The sequence below is a fragment of the Chlamydomonas reinhardtii genome, chromosome 12, assembly GCF_000002595.2.
Source record: "Chlamydomonas reinhardtii strain CC-503 cw92 mt+ chromosome 12, whole genome shotgun sequence".
NCBI lineage: Eukaryota > Viridiplantae > Chlorophyta > Chlorophyceae > Chlamydomonadales > Chlamydomonadaceae > Chlamydomonas > Chlamydomonas reinhardtii.
The window spans coordinates 4,422,383-4,438,807 of record NC_057015.1 but is presented as its reverse complement, the minus strand read 5'-3'; the positions used below and the strand labels follow the sequence as shown (position 1 = coordinate 4,438,807).

Here is a 16,425-nt window from a genome sequence, read left to right as displayed (position 1 = left end):
TACAACATGTGGCACCTACATAACATTGGTTTTGTTTGGTTACTGCTGGTGTCCCTGGCGAGCGCCAACCGGGGGAAGGGCTCAATGAGGAACCGAAAACTGATTGCAAAACATTTCTTCTCGCGTTAGGCGATGCACAACATTGGAGTGCATAGCTTCCAATCCGATAACCTGGACTTACAGCCCAAGCACTGTGTGGTTCTTTAGACCTTGAATTCGCGCCATTTGTGGCTGAGTCCACTCACTGACCTGATGCTTCGCTAGTAGACGTCGTGTCAAACATCTCTTCTTAGACATAGATCAGGATGGTGAGACGGGCAGTCCTCGCGCAACGAGCGCAGCATCCTTGGGCGTTGCGACGCTGGTCTGAGTGTGCTCCCCTGCTTTCGCTTCCAGGGCAAGTCAGAGCCCGCGGACAGCAAGTCTCCCAAGAAGGAGGAGAAGCAGCCAGCGAAGCCAGTGGGCAAGGACATTCGCAGCTTCTTCAGCAAACCCCCTGGTGAGCGCAGCACGGTTGACACTTGGGGCCTCGGCGGAGGCCACGATCGTCGCGTCACTGACCCCACACTGCCCCCACGCACCTGCATATGCCCACGTGTAGGCGGAGCCAGCAAGCCGGCTGCCCCAGCCGCGAAGGTAACAACCTCTTCCCTGTTGTCAGGCCACCCTGAGACACCATGCCTGACCATCTTGGCACGAAGAGCCCACTGACAAGCATTCCTGTCCCTTCTCCCCAGGCTGAGGCCGGTGGCGGTGCCGTCGCGTCGGCGGCCGTGAAGGAGCCAGCGGCGACAGCAGTGAAGGCGGAGCCGAAGGCTGCGGCAGCGCCGGCTGCGGCCAAGCCTGCGGCCTCGGCCTCCCCGCCGGCCGCCAAGCCCGCAGCAAAGAAGAGCAGGGTCATCATCGACGAGGATGATGACGATGACCTGGTGGTGGTGGAGAAGAAGAAGGCCTCTACTCCGAAGAAGCAGGCGGGCGCCGCCGCTGCGGGCACGGACTCGAAGAAGCAGCCGCCGGGCAGCGGCGGCAAAGGCTCCGGGTGGGTGGACAGCGGCATAGCGCGGGGACGGGCGGGGGGGGGGGGGGGTTGTAGATACCAGCCCAATATTTGCCGAACCCTATGCAGTAGGGGGGGCGGCCATGGGTTATGCGCACGGGGCCCTGCGGAGTGTGGGCTTTGGGGCGGCTGGGTGAAGCATGGGGCGCAGGCGACTAGCGCTAGGCCCGGCCTTTCGGTAATGGTTGCAATCATGCCTCACATACTGCATCCCCTCAACGCGGGCGTGTTCGGGCCCCAGGGGCAAGAAGGCTGCTAGCGGCAAGGCGCCTGCCGCCAAGAAGCGGCGTGTGGTGGCGGATGACGGCGACGACGATGACGTGGTGGAGGTGTCGAGTGAGGGCACGGACGGAGACGAGGAGTACCAGGTGGGGTGGGCACTGGGGAGGTGGCGCGGCGTTCGGCTGTGGCAGGGATGGGCTTCAGGCTAGGGCCTGGGGGTGAGGGGCAGCTGTGATGGATGCAGGCGGCCGGAGGCACACGGGGCGCGTCGGACGTGCGGCTAGGATGGCGAGGGATCCCTGAGGGCCGCCAGGGCTGGTTGGGCAGCCGGTGGCCCGGGGTCGAGCAGATGCAGGGGCGGCGGAATCAGGTGTGCCCGCCTGCGCCTGAACCTGGGGCCTGCAGGGCGGCGACGAGAGCAGCGACGACGACAGTGACGTGGTGATGGAGGAGGAGGACGACGACGATGACAGCGATGTGGTGATGGAGGACAGCGAGGACGAGGAGGCGGGGGGCAAGGCCGGCAAGGCCAAGGCCAAGGCCACGCCGAAGGCCGCTGCGGCCAAGCCCGCGGCTGCGGCCGCCAAGCAGCCGGCCAAGGGCAAGGGCAAAAAGGTCGCGGGCCCCGCCATGACCATCACACCCAAGGGCTCGGAGCCGGAGAAGAAGAAGCCGCTGGCGGGCACCAAGCACGCGCGCTCGCCGGCCAAGGTGCGCGGGAGGGGGCGGGTTGTAAGTACCAGCCCAAAGCTCCCGCGGGGAAGTGTGGTCCCACGACAACTAAGCGTTTAGGTGGGAGACGCGTTCAGGTGGAAGGTACGTGGCCGTGGTTGCGACCGGCTTTTGTAATTTGTGTGTCATGCAATGCCGCAAACTGATTACGCAGGACGAGCAGGGCTCTGGTGGCAAGGCTACAGGGGGCCCAAAGAAGGCGCCTGCCCGAGCAGCGAGCCCGACCGCGGCCGCCCGGCGCAAGTCCGCTGCCACCAAGGCCGTCTTCTCCACCAACCCCGGCTCCGCGTCTGCCATTGCTGCGGTGGACGCAGCGGTGGCACAGCTGCCGCCGGAGACTGAGGTATGTGTGTGGCTGCGCTACACTGAGTCGCTGCGGTGGCCTGGTGGCTGCTGCGTACGGGGGGGGGGGTTTGCAGGGCCATGCACGAGTCAAGTGACCTGGCGTTCGCGTTTCGCCCATGCTTTCCTCCCGCTCCTCCCGCTTTTCCTGCTCCTGCCGCTCCTGCAGGTGGACTTCAGCCTGCTGCCTGAGGGCCAGGACGGCGCCGCCTACGCCAGTGCGCCGCCGCCCAACCAGGGCAACAAGGTGCGGCCGCAGGGCCAGGGTGGAGAGGGCAGGGCCAGGGTGGAGAGGGCAGGGCCAGGGCGGAGAGGGCAGGGCCAGGGCGGAGAGGGCAGGGAAGTGCAATGCGCAGTCCAGCGCAGCAATGCTGTCCCCAGCTCTCGAATGCTGCTCGCTGAGGCTACAGCCCAGTGCCCCTACCCATCCAGCACAGCGCTGCGTCCCCTTCGCCCGCCATGCTGCCGACGCAGCCTGGCGCACCCCCACACGCACCCGCACCCCCACCTGCGCCCTGCACCCCCACCGTCCCCCGAGCCCTGCACCCCCACCGTCACCCGCGCCCTGCACCGCCCTCAACCTTGTTCTCACCGCAGGAGGCGCCGCGCGGCCACCCTGACTGCCTGACCGGCAAGACCTTTGTGATCAGCGGCGTGCTGGACAGCCTGGGCCGCGAGGAAGCCACCGACTACATCAAGCGCCACGGCGGCCGCGTCACGGGGGCGGTGTCGGGCAAGACGAGCTTCCTGGTGGTGGGACACCACACGGGCAGGAGCAAGTACCGGAAGGTAGGGGGCTGCGCGAGGGACTGCGTGAGGGGCTGCGCAGGGCTTCGTTCCGTTTTCGAAAGGTAGAGGAATGAAGTAGTAAGCGTCTGTCGTCCGGGGGTGGGGCGGGTCCAATCCCAGTAAACGGCTAGCGACACGCCGCTGACTGGACGGGTGTTCATGCCGCGCACAACCTCCTGATCTGCCCTACAGGCCCGCGAGCACGGCACCAAGGTCATTGACGAGGACGGCCTGTTCTCACTCATCCGCGCCTCCGAGCCTTTCATCCCGGCAGAAAACGCCGCAGCACCGCCCGCATCCGCACCCGCCGCTGCCGCGCCCGCCTCGCAGCCCGCCTCACAGCCTCCGTCTCAGCAACCGGCCAGCCAGCCTGCCGCCGCGCAGCGGCCCGGCGCCGGCGCAGCTGCCGGCCCCTCCTCCGCCCGGCCAGCCGGCGTCACTCGGCAGCCTGCCGCCGCCGGGGACGCCGGCCAGTACCAGCTGTGGGTGGACAAGTACAAGCCGCGCAACAGCGCAGAGCTGGTGGGCAACAACACACTGGTCGACAACCTCAAGTCATGGCTGATGAATTGGGAGCAGGTGCGGCAAAGGCGAAGTGTCTGTGTGTGATGGGGGTTCTGACCGTGCATGGACGGAATAATTTATTGTACTACAAGCATATATGCCGACATCCGTTAGGAACAGCATGGACATACCGTTGGCGCCAGCGCGCAGGACTGCCATCCGGGGTGGGATGGGGGCAAGGGGGTTTGTTGGGAGAAGGGGAAGGGGACAGGGCCGGGGGTGTAGGCAGGACTTCTAGGCAATAACGAAGGGGTTGGGTTGGTGGCGGTGTACCCGCATGTGTCTGGTATGATTGTTGCACCCTCCCGCACTGCTGCAGGTTCACCTCCGCGGCGGCGCCGCCCCCACGGCCAAGGGCGGCGGCAGCAAGCCTAAGGACCTGTCCAAGAAGGCGGCGCTGCTGAGCGGCCCGCCCGGCATCGGCAAGACCAGCGCCGCACACATCATGGCGCGGGAGGCGGGGTGAGCGCTGGGCGAGGGGCTGGGCGGGAGGGGGCGGGGGCGGGGCAAGTGTGTGCGGAGTGGGCGGGCGGCCTGGTGGAGATATTACTATTTCGGGTCAGCTGCTTGCTACTTGCACATTTACACGGTGCTGTCGCGTGCATGGCGTTTGCTGCCTCCTCTCCCACTTGGTCAGCTTCGAGGTGGTGGAAATGAACGCCAGCGACACGCGCAACAAGGCCGGCAAGACCAGCGAGGGCATCGCCGGCAAGCAGTCCAACATCATCAAGGAGATGGTCACCAGCACCACACTGCCGCCCGGGCTGTTCGGAGGCGGCTGCGGAGGCGGCTTGGGCAGCACGGCGCCGCGGCGGCAGCTTCTGATCATGGACGAGGTGGACGGCATGTCGGGTGGGTGGTTGTACGATTCCCAAATGAAACCGGGTGGTGGGTGGTGATAGTGGGATGCGTGGGATGCTGAGTACCGTATGGTTTGGGAGGTGCTGTAGGTTCAGCTCTTGCCCTGCGGGGCTTGGGCGCTGCTGGATAATGTTGGTGCCCATGGCTCCCTCTCTTCCCCCACCCCTCCACACACACCCTTGCCAATGCAGGCGGCGACCGCGGCGGCGTCCAGGACCTGATCGACACCATCAAGCGCAGCAAGATCCCCATCATCTGCATCTGCAACGACAAGTACAACCAGAAGCTCAAGAGCCTGCGCAACCACTGCCTGGAGCTGGAGTTCCGCAAGCCCACGGTGCTGCAGATCTCCAAGCGCATGAGCGAGATCGCGGCCAAGGAGGGCCTGGCCATCAACCAGGTAGGAGTGTGTGCGTGTGTGAGTGTGCGTGTCGAGAAGGGAAAAGAGCGAGGCGTGTGCGTGCGCGTGGGTGTGATGTTGAAAGTGGGGGCCCAGCGTGCGGGTTCGTGGCTGTGTTGCCTCAGGACTTCGCCACCTGTCCTGCGGAGACGTGCGGGATGCTTCCAATCAGCGCACCGCATCCAGCACCCAGAGGAACTGGTGTACGCGCCTGTGGCCGCCCGCTCTGGCATTCCATCGACCCTGGGTGCTTTTGATACCCCTCAATCACCCACGCAGGCCACCATGGATGCACTTGTGACGGGCGCGGGCGGCGACCTGCGCCTCATCCTGGGGCAGCTGCAGATGGTGCGCCTGCGCAGTGTGGCGGTCAGCTTCGACGACGTAAGTGGAGGGGGTGGAGGGGTTGGGGAGGGATGGAAGGAGCGAGCGAGCGAGCGAAGGGGGGAGGAGCGACCCTGGCATTTTCTGCCCGTCCATCACTGCGCCCGTCCATCACCGCCGCCACGCAAAGCCGTATGCATGGAACCCCCGCCCACCCCTGCCCACCCCTGCCCACCCCTGCCCACCCCGTCCGCAGGTGAGGAGCGGCCGCCTGGGCTCCAGCAAGGACATGGACCGCTCGCCCTTCGAGTGCAGCCGGCAGCTGCTGGAGCCGTCCAGCGGCCAGCTGTCGCTGGGCGACCGGCTGGAGCTGGTGTTCGCGGACAGCGACCTGGTGCCGCTGCTGCTGCAGGAGAACTACGTCAACCACAAGCCCGCCATCACAAGTGCGTGTGGCGGCGTATTTGAAGGCGGCGGGTCACTAGCAAGGGCAATCAGGCAGCCGAATGGAGTGAACGGAACCGAAAAGCGGCACCCGTGTTCGGTGTACGGACACGGCAGAGCAAGGGCACAGCGGGATGCGCATGTGGCAGGACCGGAGGGGCGAGTGAACGCCGCGGGCTGGGCATTCGCTTCCCGGTGGCGGTGATCCCGTGCGCGCTGTTCCGGGTGTGGCGCCACCGCTCCCCATGTACATACTCACTCTCCTAATTCCTTCCCGCCCGCAGCGGACGCCGCCTCCCGCCTGCGCGCGCTGGCCAAGGCCGCCGACGCCTTCTCCGCCGGCGACGTGCTCAACACCAGCATCCGCCGCCACCAGAACTGGGGCCTCATGCCCGCCATGGCCGTGGTGGGCTGCGTGCTGCCCTGCGCCTACATGCGCGGCGGCCGCGAAGTGTTTGGGCTGTTCCCGGGAGAGATGAACTTCCCGCGGTGAGTGGACGCGCCGCCCTGTTGCATGTGTGCGCACTCTGTGGTGGTGCGGCTGCAGCCGCGGCTGCTCTGACGCACCTGCGCACTCGCACCTGTGCCTTCCCCCGGCACCAGTGCCGGGTCCTGCGCGGGGCCTCGCAACGGCCCATTGCCCTCCGTCAGCCTCTCTCACCCCGCCCCTCCTCACCCTCCTCTCCTCCCCGCCTCAACCTCGCCTGCCGCAGCTTCTCCGCCTGGTTCGGCAACAACTCCACCAGCGGCAAGCAGCGGCGGCTGCTGGGCGAGCTGTCCACCAGCATGACGGCCTCGGGGCTGGTGGCGGCGGGGCGCAGCGGCGTGCGGTTGGAGTACGCCTCGGCGCTGAGGCACCTGCTGGCGCGGCCGCTCCAGCAGCAGCAGGAGGCGGCGGTGCCGAGGGTGGTGGCGGAGATGCACGAGTACTGCATAGACAAGTGGGTCGGGTGCTGTGGGGGGAGGGGGGTTTGCAGACGTGAGGGGTGGGGTGGGCGGCTCGTCGCTCCAAACCCAAATGGGCCCGGGGCACAGGGGGGTCAAATGTGGTTTTTTTGCGGCTTCTGCTGTAACGCCAGGGCATCTTGGCATGGCGCCGGGAATGTAAGAGCACCCGGGAGGACACTCTTGGGACAGCGAGCTCGAGCGTGTACCGGTATGTGTTTATAGCTTGCATCGCCAGCATGTGGTGCGGAGTGTCCTGGCCCCACCGTCCCGGGAGCCCGCCCACCCACCCCCACCCCACCCCTGAGCGCAGGGAGCAGTTCGACTACATCCTGGACGTGACCTCCTTCAAGAGCAAGGCGCCCTGGGCGGCGGATCTGTTCAAGGACGTGCCGCCCAAGGTCAAGGCCGCATTCACACGGTGCGCGGCGCGGCGCGTCGCGGCAGCGTGCAGGGGATGTGGGGGCAAGCCGGGGGTTAGGCGATACAAGCTGATAAGGGCGGTGGTCTGATCCGCCAGCTGTGCTCGGCTGTCGGCTGCCCGTTCGCAAGCCTTATGTCGTGCATGCCGTGACGCTTTTCTGCCGCCGCTCGGCCCCTGTCCCGCCGCCGCCTTGCCTTCTTCCCCTGCAGGACGCTCAACTCCACGGCGCCGGCGGCGCGCTGCAATGCGCAGGTGGAGGAGGTGAAGCTGGGGCGCGGCAAGGGCAAGGCCAAGGGCGGCCGCAAGGCGGCTGCGGAGGAGGAGGACGAGGAGGAGGGCGGCGAGGGTGGCGAGGGCGGCGAGGAGGTGCGTGCTAAGCAGCGCGAAACTTAGTCCCTTTTGTCGCGTATGCGCTGTAGCCCGCGCGCGGTCGGGGGCTGCAAGGAGCCTACCCTGCATCTCCTGTGCCCGCGGCGTGCTTGCAACGCCTGCTGTGCTGTTGCACCTGCCGCACCCCGCGCCCGCGGATCTCCTGCCTGGAGTGCGCTTATTTGTTGATTGCTCATGGCTGCTCGCTGCTCTGATGTGGCTGTGTGCAGGAGGCGAAGCCCGCTGTCAAGCAGGAGTCGGGCGAGGGCGGGGAGGAGGAGGAAGAGGACGACGACGACGTGGACGCACGCACCCTAGCGCGGCGGCTGGCCAAGGGCGGGCTGGAGGTGCACCTGCAGGACGACGGCAAGGCTGGCAAAGGGAAAAAGGGCGGGACGGCGGGCGGTGGTGGAGGCCGCGGGAAAGCGGGCGCCGCGGCAAAGCCGGCGGGTGGGCGCGGCGGAGGTCGGGGCGGCGCCAAGGCGGCCGGGAAGAAGTGAGGAGCATTGGGATGCGGTAGGTGGGCCTGGGAATGGTCATGCGTAGGACATGTGGGCGTGTGGCATGTGCCACCGTGCGGTCTTTGGCTTTGAGCAGAGCGGTTGCCGGTTGCCGACTGTTGCCGTGAAGACCATGTAGCAGTTGCGCACACTTTGGGCACGCACGACTGTCCGCAACCGGCGTGTATGGTCAGACCATTTACGGTATTAAGCCGGAGGCTGACAGCCAGGCGCATGAATTAGGAAAGGGGTCGAGCAGAGGCCATTTACCGGCAACTAAGTCTCGAGGCCAGGACCAAATGTTCAACCGTGCAAGTGGCTGGTCGACTTCCAGGGCGAGTGCAGGGAGTAGCCGAGTCCAAGTTGTGATGTGCACATGTATACCTCAACCAGCCCATTCTTCTTTGGGAAGGGGAGGGAAACCCACCTCCCTTGACGAGTGCTGATGGGGTTACGGGGGAAGGGCAAAGCCAGACGGGAGGAGCTCCATAGCGTGGCTTCTGAGCGGGGCGGGCTTGGCAACTCGCAACACCCAAGACACTGCGCCGCATGTTGTGGAGCCACGATCAAGACTTTTGTGTGCAATCGTAATGGCGCCCTCAAGCCTTGAAAGTGGGCCCACATGCAAGCCGCGGTGTTCCGAGTCCTCGCATGCCGTGGCCGAGGCGCTAGTCGCGATTCCTTTTAGCGTATAGAATGCAAAGAGTGATATTGGCGCTAAGCAGTCGCGCCTGATAAACAGCTTAGCGAAGGGAAGCTGGCCCAGACGTGAGTCCTATCCTTAATATGGTCATTCAAACGAACAGCAGCGCATACGGTGTACACATGTAACCCAGCGCCGCGTCGCCAAGTGCTGTCAAAGAAACCCCCGGCTCATGCCACGCAGTCCTCCACCACCTTGGCGAAGCCCTGCCCAGGTCAACTCTAAAAATTTAAGAGTTACCGCACTCCTGAATAATGGACTCCTAGAGACGTTGATGCTCGGATCATAGCGGTCTTGATACACGTTGCTTGCCAGGCGGCTTGTAGAGCCAGCGCCAGGCGCTGGAACGACCTTTGCTTCGCTGCAGTGGCCGCTCAGCAGCGGTAAGAGCGCACATCCGCACAGCGCCTAGCAGAAGAACGCTGCAGCCCGCAGGCCGTTGCCCTTGCAATTCTTGGGGTGCTCTTTAAAGTCACGTTCGTTGCGATCGCAGGCTGTGGTGGCCATGGTAGACGGTGGTTCGCGTGCTGCCTCTGGCCAGCTGGATGACTGGGCCGCAGGCGTCGCGGCTGACCTAGACCAGGGAGAGGGCGACCGCGCAGGGGCGAGGCGACGACCTGCGCGCGACGCCAGCCCGGCGCCGGATGCTCGCAAAGTGACAACGTTCACAAACAAAAAGCGCCCGGCATCGGACAGGGACAGCAGCCCGGAGGAGGACGACGAGGAGCAGGCTCAGAAAGGCTCCCTCAAAGCGGATGGAACTCGCCCCAAGCTTCCACGGTGAGTTGAGCAGCGCCGCCGCTCCCATTCAATTAAGCAGGTTGGGCGCTATTATATGGGGTCCTCGGCAGGCGCCTGCAAGGTCTGCCCGCTTTCGCCACGATGACCCCTTTTGGCCGTTTGCTCCTGCCCTTGCTCCTCTTGACTTGCAGCCCCGACAAGAAGGAGGCATGCCCTCGCTGCAACAGCATGGACACCAAATTCTGCTACTACAACAATTACAACATCAAGCAGCCCCGCTTTTACTGCAAGGCAAGCAATGAGCGTTATTCCCTTCGGACGCTCTCTGGGTGCCCACACTGTGTGGCGCAGGGTCCATACCCATCTATTTGACGTCCAAAGATGTACTTAGGGTCTTTGCTTTAGTGTCCTAAAGTTATGACCGTTTGTCCTTGACCTGAATGCACCGTGAGACACGCGACCCCAGCCTAATTATGCCGCATATAAGCCAGCCTGGCGCCTACTTATCGAGCCTTCAATATATCCTCACCACTGTGGCTTCCTCTGCTCCCGTTTACTTGTTTACGTGCAGACGTGTCAGCGGTACTGGACTGCCGGCGGCACGTTGAGGAACATCGCTCCGGGCTCCGGTCGGCGCAAGAGCAAGAGCAAAGCCGCGCGTGAGAAGAACAGCCCCTCGCTCGCCGAGCAGCTCACGGCGGTTGCGGCGGGACAGGGCATGTTCGGGCTCGGAGGCGGGGGCGGGTACAACGGCATCAGCCCGGCGCTGGCGCTCGCCGCGGCCACCGATCCCACAGGGCTGCTGGCCGCGAATAGCGCCGCGGCGTACGGTCTGGGTGGCCACGGAACCATCTCCGGCCTGAAGCTGGGCGGTGTGGGTGGGCTGCCGGCGCAGTTCAACAGTGAGTTGGCGCTGCGGGAGCACCTTGCAGGGCAGCACAGCCTGGAGACACGGCTGCTGCTGAACGGGCACCTCAGCGCCGAGGACCTGCCGAACGGCATGTCGGCGGCGGCGCTGGCACAGGCCAGTGCACAGCTGCACGCTCTGCACGGGCAGGGCAGTGGCATTGCGCAGTCGCTGGCGGCCGGCAACGGGCACACGGGGTCGCCCTCGCCCTCACCTCCTCCGGCCGGGAACGGCGGGCAGCAGCACCCGCTGTCTTCCTCCCCGCAGCACGGCGGCGGCTCGCAGGTGAGCCATTGTACCTTTTTGTGGTTATGGCTTCTTGCTTAGGGTCGCCAGCGGCTGAGTAGATGCGAAGTGCATTTTGGTGAATATCACGACTTGGGTGTTGCTCCGCCCCGCTTGCACCGGACACTGTGAACGCACTGCGTAGATATTCGGGTGTGAGAGTACATGCATGCATTGATACTATGTTATGTTGCTGACAGTGACTACGTGTTTTGGCGCTTGCAGGCCTCGCAGCAGCCGTCTCCTCCTCAGCAGGGCTCGGACGACGCCGAGGGCGGTGGCGAGGAGCGCTATGTGGCGCAGGGCCGCCGCGTGCGCGTGAAGGCGGAGTTGGACGGCAACGCCGTCAGCAGCAGCCTCGCAATGGGCGGCGGCGGTGGCTCGGGTGCGTACGCCAACGGCGCTAGCATTGCCTCCTCCATTGCCAACGCCCAGCTCGCGGCCAGCCTCAGCATGCCGCCCAGCATGGGCGCGCTGGCGGCTGTGATGGGCCCTGGCGGCGGCCCCAGCGGCCTCCACCCACTGCTTGCGCAGGACAATGGTGGCAGCCTGCTTGACGCCGGCCTGACGCGGCAGCAACTGCTAGTGCTGCAACAGCACCAGGCCATGCAGCAGGCGCAGCAGCAGGAGAGCCTCCAGCAGCTCAGCAGCTTGCAGCAGCTGCAGGGCCTTGCCGCGCTGCACGGCCAGCACTCGGCGGCGGGCCTGGCGGGGCTGGACCCGCTGCAGCGCAGCGCGCTGCTGCACTCGGCGGCCGGGCTAGGCGGCGTGGGCGTGGGTGGCTGGCTGCAGGGCGGCGGCGGAGGGAACTCGCTCGCAGCCGCTGCTGCGCTGGAGTCGCTTCAGGCGCAGCACCTTCTCCAGGCGCAGCAGGTGCACCCCTCGGCGGCCGCTGCCCTCATCGGTGGCGGTGGCAGCAGCGCCGCAGCGCAGATGTTGCAGGCGCAGGCCGCCGCCGCCGCCGCGGGTGGGGGCGGAGGCTGGCAGGGCGTGGCCTCAGCAGCGAATTGGCCGTCGGCCTGGTCGTCGTACAGCGGCCCGTCGTCTGGCAGCTACGCCGGCTACGCACTGCAGGCGGCGGCCGCTTACTCGGGTGCTAGGTGAAGAGCATGATGCGCCGTAGTCTACGGCAGCGGAGCTTTTGCCAAGGAGCTGATGGAGCGACGGCCCGCCCTGTCCAAGCGGCAGGATGCTCGCACGGCCACAGGAGAAGGGAGCCTGTGGCCCTACAGCGCGAGCATGGTCGCGAGGTGCAGCAGTGCAGCATGGCTGTGTGATTGAACAACGACTATTTCAAAAATTACAACGGGGGGGGTGCGGTGAGACCTTCAGCCATCACGCTGGTGTGGCTCCTGTATCATCAAGAGCGATATCTGGAGTGAACGAGTGGGTCGTTCTGTGCATTGCGCGTGAATTTCCATGTGACGTGTGAGTCTTCCTACCGGTCTCCTTCCTGTCATCTTCCGTGTCCGCGTTTGGTGCAGCTCCGTGCTGGCCTAGCGCCCATCTAGCCATGTGCTGTGTTGTGTGGTTTAAGTGTCCCTGCAGTGCGCCCATGCCAATTTTGGAGTGCGAGGCATCATGCGCAGCAGTCGCGCGGTTTGACGAATCGTTCGGAAGAAATTTCACTTGAGTGGCTCATGCGTGAGTAAGTGACAGCAGCTATATCACATCGGAGAGCTGCATGGCGTCAAGCCTGGTGCTGCAGACCTTACTGAGCGCCCGGGCATATGCTTGTCATCTGTATCGTGCACCAACTGCGGTCAGTCCCTCCAAGACTCCTGACTTACCATATCTAACATGACGTAATATTGAGCGGGCTGAGGTGTGAGCGTTTGGAAAAGCGTGTCTGTAACGAGCGTGTGTGAGCGGGGACGGGTAAAAGGCGCGTCTCGTCTGTGACGGACAAGAATGCATCAGGATGGCTAACCCTGAGATGCACGATGCAAAGGTGTCTTCGGACGCGATAGCGTGTCACGCTCGTTCAAGGGGCGCGGCCTTGAATGGGTGAAGCGGCACGCCACAAGGGCAGGGAGCTGCCGGTCGGTGCCATGTATCGTATGTGCAACGTCTGTAACGTTTTTGAACGTCATGAACCTTCGCTACGCACGGCGTCGGGAGCTCGAGCCCATGTGCTGACAATAGCCCCGGCGGTCTCCCGTGCATGTGGTAAGTGCATTGCTCCACACTTGGTCCCGCCCACGGTCCCGCCAAGGGCAGCCAGCCACCAGGAGACCCTTGCATGACCAAACGGCCTTCAGGCTACCGCGGCGGCGCGGCCTGCTTCCGAGACACTGTGTGGATGGGCTCGTCTTATGCAGCACAGCCAGTACTCTGCGGCGCTGCAGTGGGGGTGGGGAGTCCGCCAGACATTGACCCCATGACTCAAAAGGGTGCGGCGAGAGCGTTTAGTATCTGCTTTCAGGGTCTGCCAGGGTAGTAGGTACAGGTGCCCTCCACGTGTGCGACATGACCCCATGGTGTGTTCAAGACTCAAGAGTGGCTCTCGCCAACCCGTCTTGCATTTGCCTGACTGCGCTCTCTGCGTGGTCACGCCCTCCCAACCCCGCACGAAGACCGCAGTTCCCTGCGTGCAGGTACCCGCTTCAGCGGCGGAGTCGCGTCCACAACTTGTAACATGACGCAATGCATGGCAACGCTGAGAGCATGTGATTGGCACCGACCTGGCTAAAACCTAAGGGGGTTGGGGTGGGTTCTTACATAGGGGTGGGTTGATCGGTCCCTCGCAAGGGACAAAAAGTGGGCTGAGCCCACGCCACGTCTGCAGTCTGAGGCCGCAACTGGGCCTGCCTCTGGGCGCTGTGCACGTTTACGGCACAGTTGCAAGCTTGGTTGCAAGGTGCCTGGCGGTTGCCTCAGCTGGTAAGCTCTTTGACCGGTTCACAAGTGCCGCCTGAAAAGCAACCGCGATTGAGGGTGCGAGGATAGACCGGAGGGGATGAGCAGCGGGCCGGGGTTCCCACGGTACGGCAGCAACACAGGCTGCATCCAACTTCCAAGTGCGTGCTGCACAGGCTGCATCCAACATCCAGCTTCCAAGTGCGCGCACAGCTTTCTGAATGACTTACATACCTACATTGCAAGATGGAGCTGGTTTAGTGTTTGTGCCGCTTAAGCCAGTCGCAGGGCCACTGGGCCACAACAGTCAAGCACTTGCCGAGATCAAGACACGTGTGGATGCCCGCAAGTATGGTACTGCACGCCATCACGCACTACTATCCCGCTCGCTGAAGGCTGCTGCTGTTTCAGCCTCACGCCGCGCGCATTGCACAACCAACTACCGTACGCCACACCACGCTACAGCCTCGTGTCGGCCCTCTCCCGTGAACATTCGTAACAAGCCCAAATACTTTCGTGGACAGACTCCCGTGAACAGCCAGATTCGGGCTATCAAGCCTTGCGCCTTCTGACTTCCGCTAAAGGATTTGTTGATCGCGCAACCAGGCCCAGATAGAGGCTGCAGTGTCAGATGACATCGGCCGCCTTGAGGATGGAGGTCAGCAGCGCTTGATACCTGCGCAGGGAGGCGTCGGGGCGACCGTTGGGAAGATTCGATGTCTGCATCTGGTGCTACGCACAAACCGTGTAGAACTGTGGATGCACCACACACTTCTTGAACGCAAGACAGACGTGCGCTTCCATACCTGGCAGTTTGCCCGTACAGGGGGCAATTGCGGGCACATTTCTGGACGTAGAGCGGGTCAAACGGGCTCGCGTTGTTGGGGCACGAGCATAGCCGTGGCAGCATGAGCTTGTCGCCCAAGTCCGCAACCTGCAAGCGTCCAGACCGGCTTGAGTCAAGCAAGGCTATCTGCCATGGATGCGACATTACGAGAAGGGACATGCTTACGGTGTGGTGTCACTGCCGCTGCGCCGGACCGCACCTTCTGGGCAACTCGTGACAAGCCCAGCTTGTCGGTCGACGAGATGGCCACCGGCAGCAACTTGCCCTTGTACAGCTTGCCACTCGGGCTAGGGCTGCCAGCGCCGGGCACGTTTGCTGCCTGTACTGGCTGGAGCACCCTGCAAAGCGTGGATGTCAAGCGCGCGTAAACCATACCAGTAAAGAAATGGGCACCTCGTCGCAGGCCACAGAGCATGTTCTACAACGAGTCTAGGGCCGGTGCGCACCGGGTACGGAAGCCCCCTGGCTGGGGCAGCAGCTCTGGCGACCGGGCAACGTCTGCGGGCGTCACGCCAAGGCTGCGATTCAGGTTTGCCAGCTCCGCGAGCGCAGCAGCCGATGTTGATTCCGCGGGGCAGTGCGACAGCAGCCGCTGGCGTGCGAGAACGCTAGCCGGCGGGCGCCGCGGCTCTTCCACGGGCGTCTGCACTGATTGGTCCAGCAGCGCCTCATCCTTCGCCTCTGCAACCATAGGGCAGCCAGCAGACGTCGCGGCGTGTTCCCGCTTGCCCTATCCACGGTGTACCAATGATTTCAAGCAGCCTCACTCGGTGGCGGCGTCGGCGGCGATGGCGGGTAGTGCTCCTTCTCCAGCATCAGCTGGTCCGGCACACACAGCCCCTTGGGAGCGGGTGGCCTTGCGGGCGGCACCGTGGGCCCGCTCGCAGCAGGGGCAGGCCGTGCACTTGCCACCGGCACGGCAACCTCCTCGTGTGCCACCTGCGCATGCGACCGACGATGGCAACACAGTCGCATATAAGCTCCACACCAAACAGACTCTGACTGTGCTAGAGCCCCGGACTCAAGGTGTCCAGGCACTCGCCCACGAGGTTCTAACAGGCAAGTGCAATCATGGTTACTATAGCTGAAGACAGCGATGGCAGCAGCGGCAGGAGGCATGCAGCTGAAGTCAACATCCGTACCTCCACTGCAGAGGCCGCTGCCTGTACACGCGAGAAGGAATGGGGTGCAAAGTACATGAGGGCCTGGCTGGAAGCCAAACCATGGCCCGCAACGTGTTCGCAAACGCTAACCACAGCGGCTCTCTTGTGCCCCTGATACACCCGTGCATCTCCGTCAAAAGCATGCTGTGTCAACCACTTGCCCACCTTGTTGCGCAGTAGCACCTTGGCATTGCCCACCGCCACACGCGTCCCGAAGTCCTTGGCTGCCTGCAATCTGTCCCGTGTGGCTTGCGCCTGCAGCGGAAGAGGCATCAAACCAGGTCAGTAGCTGCCAACGCCACGTGCATAGAACGCCTTACGCTCCTTACACCCCTCGGCCCCCGCGCGACCCGTTGATGTGTAAATACCAGTGCGACTGACCAGCTTTAGCTTCACGTCTTGCTCGGCCTTGATCTCCCGGCTGGTCTGAGCTGCCCGACGCCGCACGAGCCGCTGGTAGTCGGACAGGCGCTGCCCCACCTCCTCCGCGCCCCTGCCTCCCTCCTGGGGCATCTCCTCGCCCACCCCCTCCGGAACCGCGCCCTCGGCAGGAAAGAAGTGCTTCTGCGTTGCCAAACGCGTTTTCAGATGGCAGTCGTGAACTGTGAAGCATGAGGGCCTTTGACCAACATGCCTGAATCTCAGCCTGAGCTCACCTGCACCAAGGCGTTTACTAGCTCGGGCGGACGGTGAAACTCTGCTTGGTATTGGCTGCGCGGGTCCAACTCAGGACTGTCACCAGGGCTTTTACCCGACTTAGGAAGCCGCCGCAGTAATGCTAGTCTTGAGGCTTGGTCTTTATAAAGCGCCATAATGCTATTCCTGGCACTGGAAAGAGTCAAGAAGCTGAGAGTGAACTGGTCAATGTGACAGCTGCTGAAGGAGATATCGCAATCAGTACAGCACGAACATTCCGGGTACTAGTGTGTGGTTGAAAGCTGAATTGT

The 16,425-nt window shown here is 63.9% G+C and overlaps 3 protein-coding genes across 3 annotated transcripts; 2 read left to right on the top strand and 1 right to left on the bottom strand.

Moving 5' to 3' along the window:
• Nucleotides 1-140: 140 nt before the first annotated feature.
• Nucleotides 141-8,816, top strand: CHLRE_12g521200v5 (uncharacterized protein). Its single transcript, XM_001696865.3, has 20 exons — nt 141-308; nt 397-499; nt 602-636; nt 738-1,039; nt 1,299-1,425; nt 1,685-1,990; nt 2,166-2,354; nt 2,523-2,600; nt 2,951-3,142; nt 3,335-3,721; nt 4,026-4,168; nt 4,344-4,558; nt 4,759-4,967; nt 5,247-5,351; nt 5,548-5,737; nt 6,020-6,224; nt 6,449-6,676; nt 6,994-7,101; nt 7,314-7,470; nt 7,704-8,816. Exons 1-20 carry the CDS (start codon nt 306-308, stop codon nt 7,971-7,973), a joined length of 3,552 nt encoding a protein of 1,183 aa, XP_001696917.2. The 5' UTR covers nt 141-305; the 3' UTR covers nt 7,974-8,816.
• A 54-nt stretch (nt 8,817-8,870) lies between these two features.
• Nucleotides 8,871-12,700, top strand: CHLRE_12g521150v5 (uncharacterized protein). Its single transcript, XM_043068378.1, has 5 exons — nt 8,871-9,059; nt 9,170-9,456; nt 9,609-9,708; nt 9,989-10,609; nt 10,835-12,700. Exons 2-5 carry the CDS (start codon nt 9,182-9,184, stop codon nt 11,711-11,713), a joined length of 1,875 nt encoding a protein of 624 aa, XP_042918473.1. The 5' UTR covers nt 8,871-9,059; nt 9,170-9,181; the 3' UTR covers nt 11,714-12,700.
• An 878-nt stretch (nt 12,701-13,578) lies between these two features.
• CHLRE_12g521100v5 (uncharacterized protein) lies at nt 13,579-16,390 on the bottom strand. The gene is made up of 9 exons (XM_001697004.2): nt 16,135-16,390; nt 15,860-16,042; nt 15,644-15,733; nt 15,458-15,478; nt 15,083-15,254; nt 14,762-14,996; nt 14,515-14,653; nt 14,275-14,402; nt 13,579-14,144 (listed from the first exon to the last, which is right to left on the bottom strand). Exons 2-9 carry the CDS (start codon nt 15,989-15,991, stop codon nt 14,096-14,098), a joined length of 966 nt encoding a protein of 321 aa, XP_001697056.2. The 5' UTR covers nt 15,992-16,042; nt 16,135-16,390; the 3' UTR covers nt 13,579-14,095.
• Between the last annotated feature and the right edge of the window lie 35 nt (nt 16,391-16,425).

Excerpts from the sequence above, each read along its gene's own strand:
- CHLRE_12g521200v5 (XM_001696865.3), top strand. Across the intron at positions 1,040-1,298 it reads AGCGGCGGCAAAGGCTCCGG|GGGCAAGAAGGCTGCTAGCG; the intron begins GTGGGTGGACAG and ends TTCGGGCCCCAG. Across the intron at positions 4,968-5,246 it reads AGGGCCTGGCCATCAACCAG|GCCACCATGGATGCACTTGT; the intron begins GTAGGAGTGTGT and ends TCACCCACGCAG.
- CHLRE_12g521150v5 (XM_043068378.1), top strand. The coding sequence starts at position 9,182 with ATGGTAGACGGTGGTTCGCGTGCTGCCTCTGGCCAGCTGGATGACTGG. Across the intron at positions 9,457-9,608 it reads ACTCGCCCCAAGCTTCCACG|CCCCGACAAGAAGGAGGCAT; the intron begins GTGAGTTGAGCA and ends CTTGACTTGCAG. Across the intron at positions 10,610-10,834 it reads AGCACGGCGGCGGCTCGCAG|GCCTCGCAGCAGCCGTCTCC; the intron begins GTGAGCCATTGT and ends TGGCGCTTGCAG.
- CHLRE_12g521100v5 (XM_001697004.2), bottom strand. The coding sequence starts at position 15,991 with ATGCCCCAGGAGGGAGGCAGGGGCGCGGAGGAGGTGGGGCAGCGCCTG. Across the intron at positions 14,997-15,082 it reads GCCGCCGACGCCGCCACCGA|AGGCGAAGGATGAGGCGCTG; the intron begins GTGAGGCTGCTT and ends CTATGGTTGCAG. Across the intron at positions 14,145-14,274 it reads CTGTACGGGCAAACTGCCAG|GTATCAAGCGCTGCTGACCT; the intron begins GTATGGAAGCGC and ends CTCCCTGCGCAG.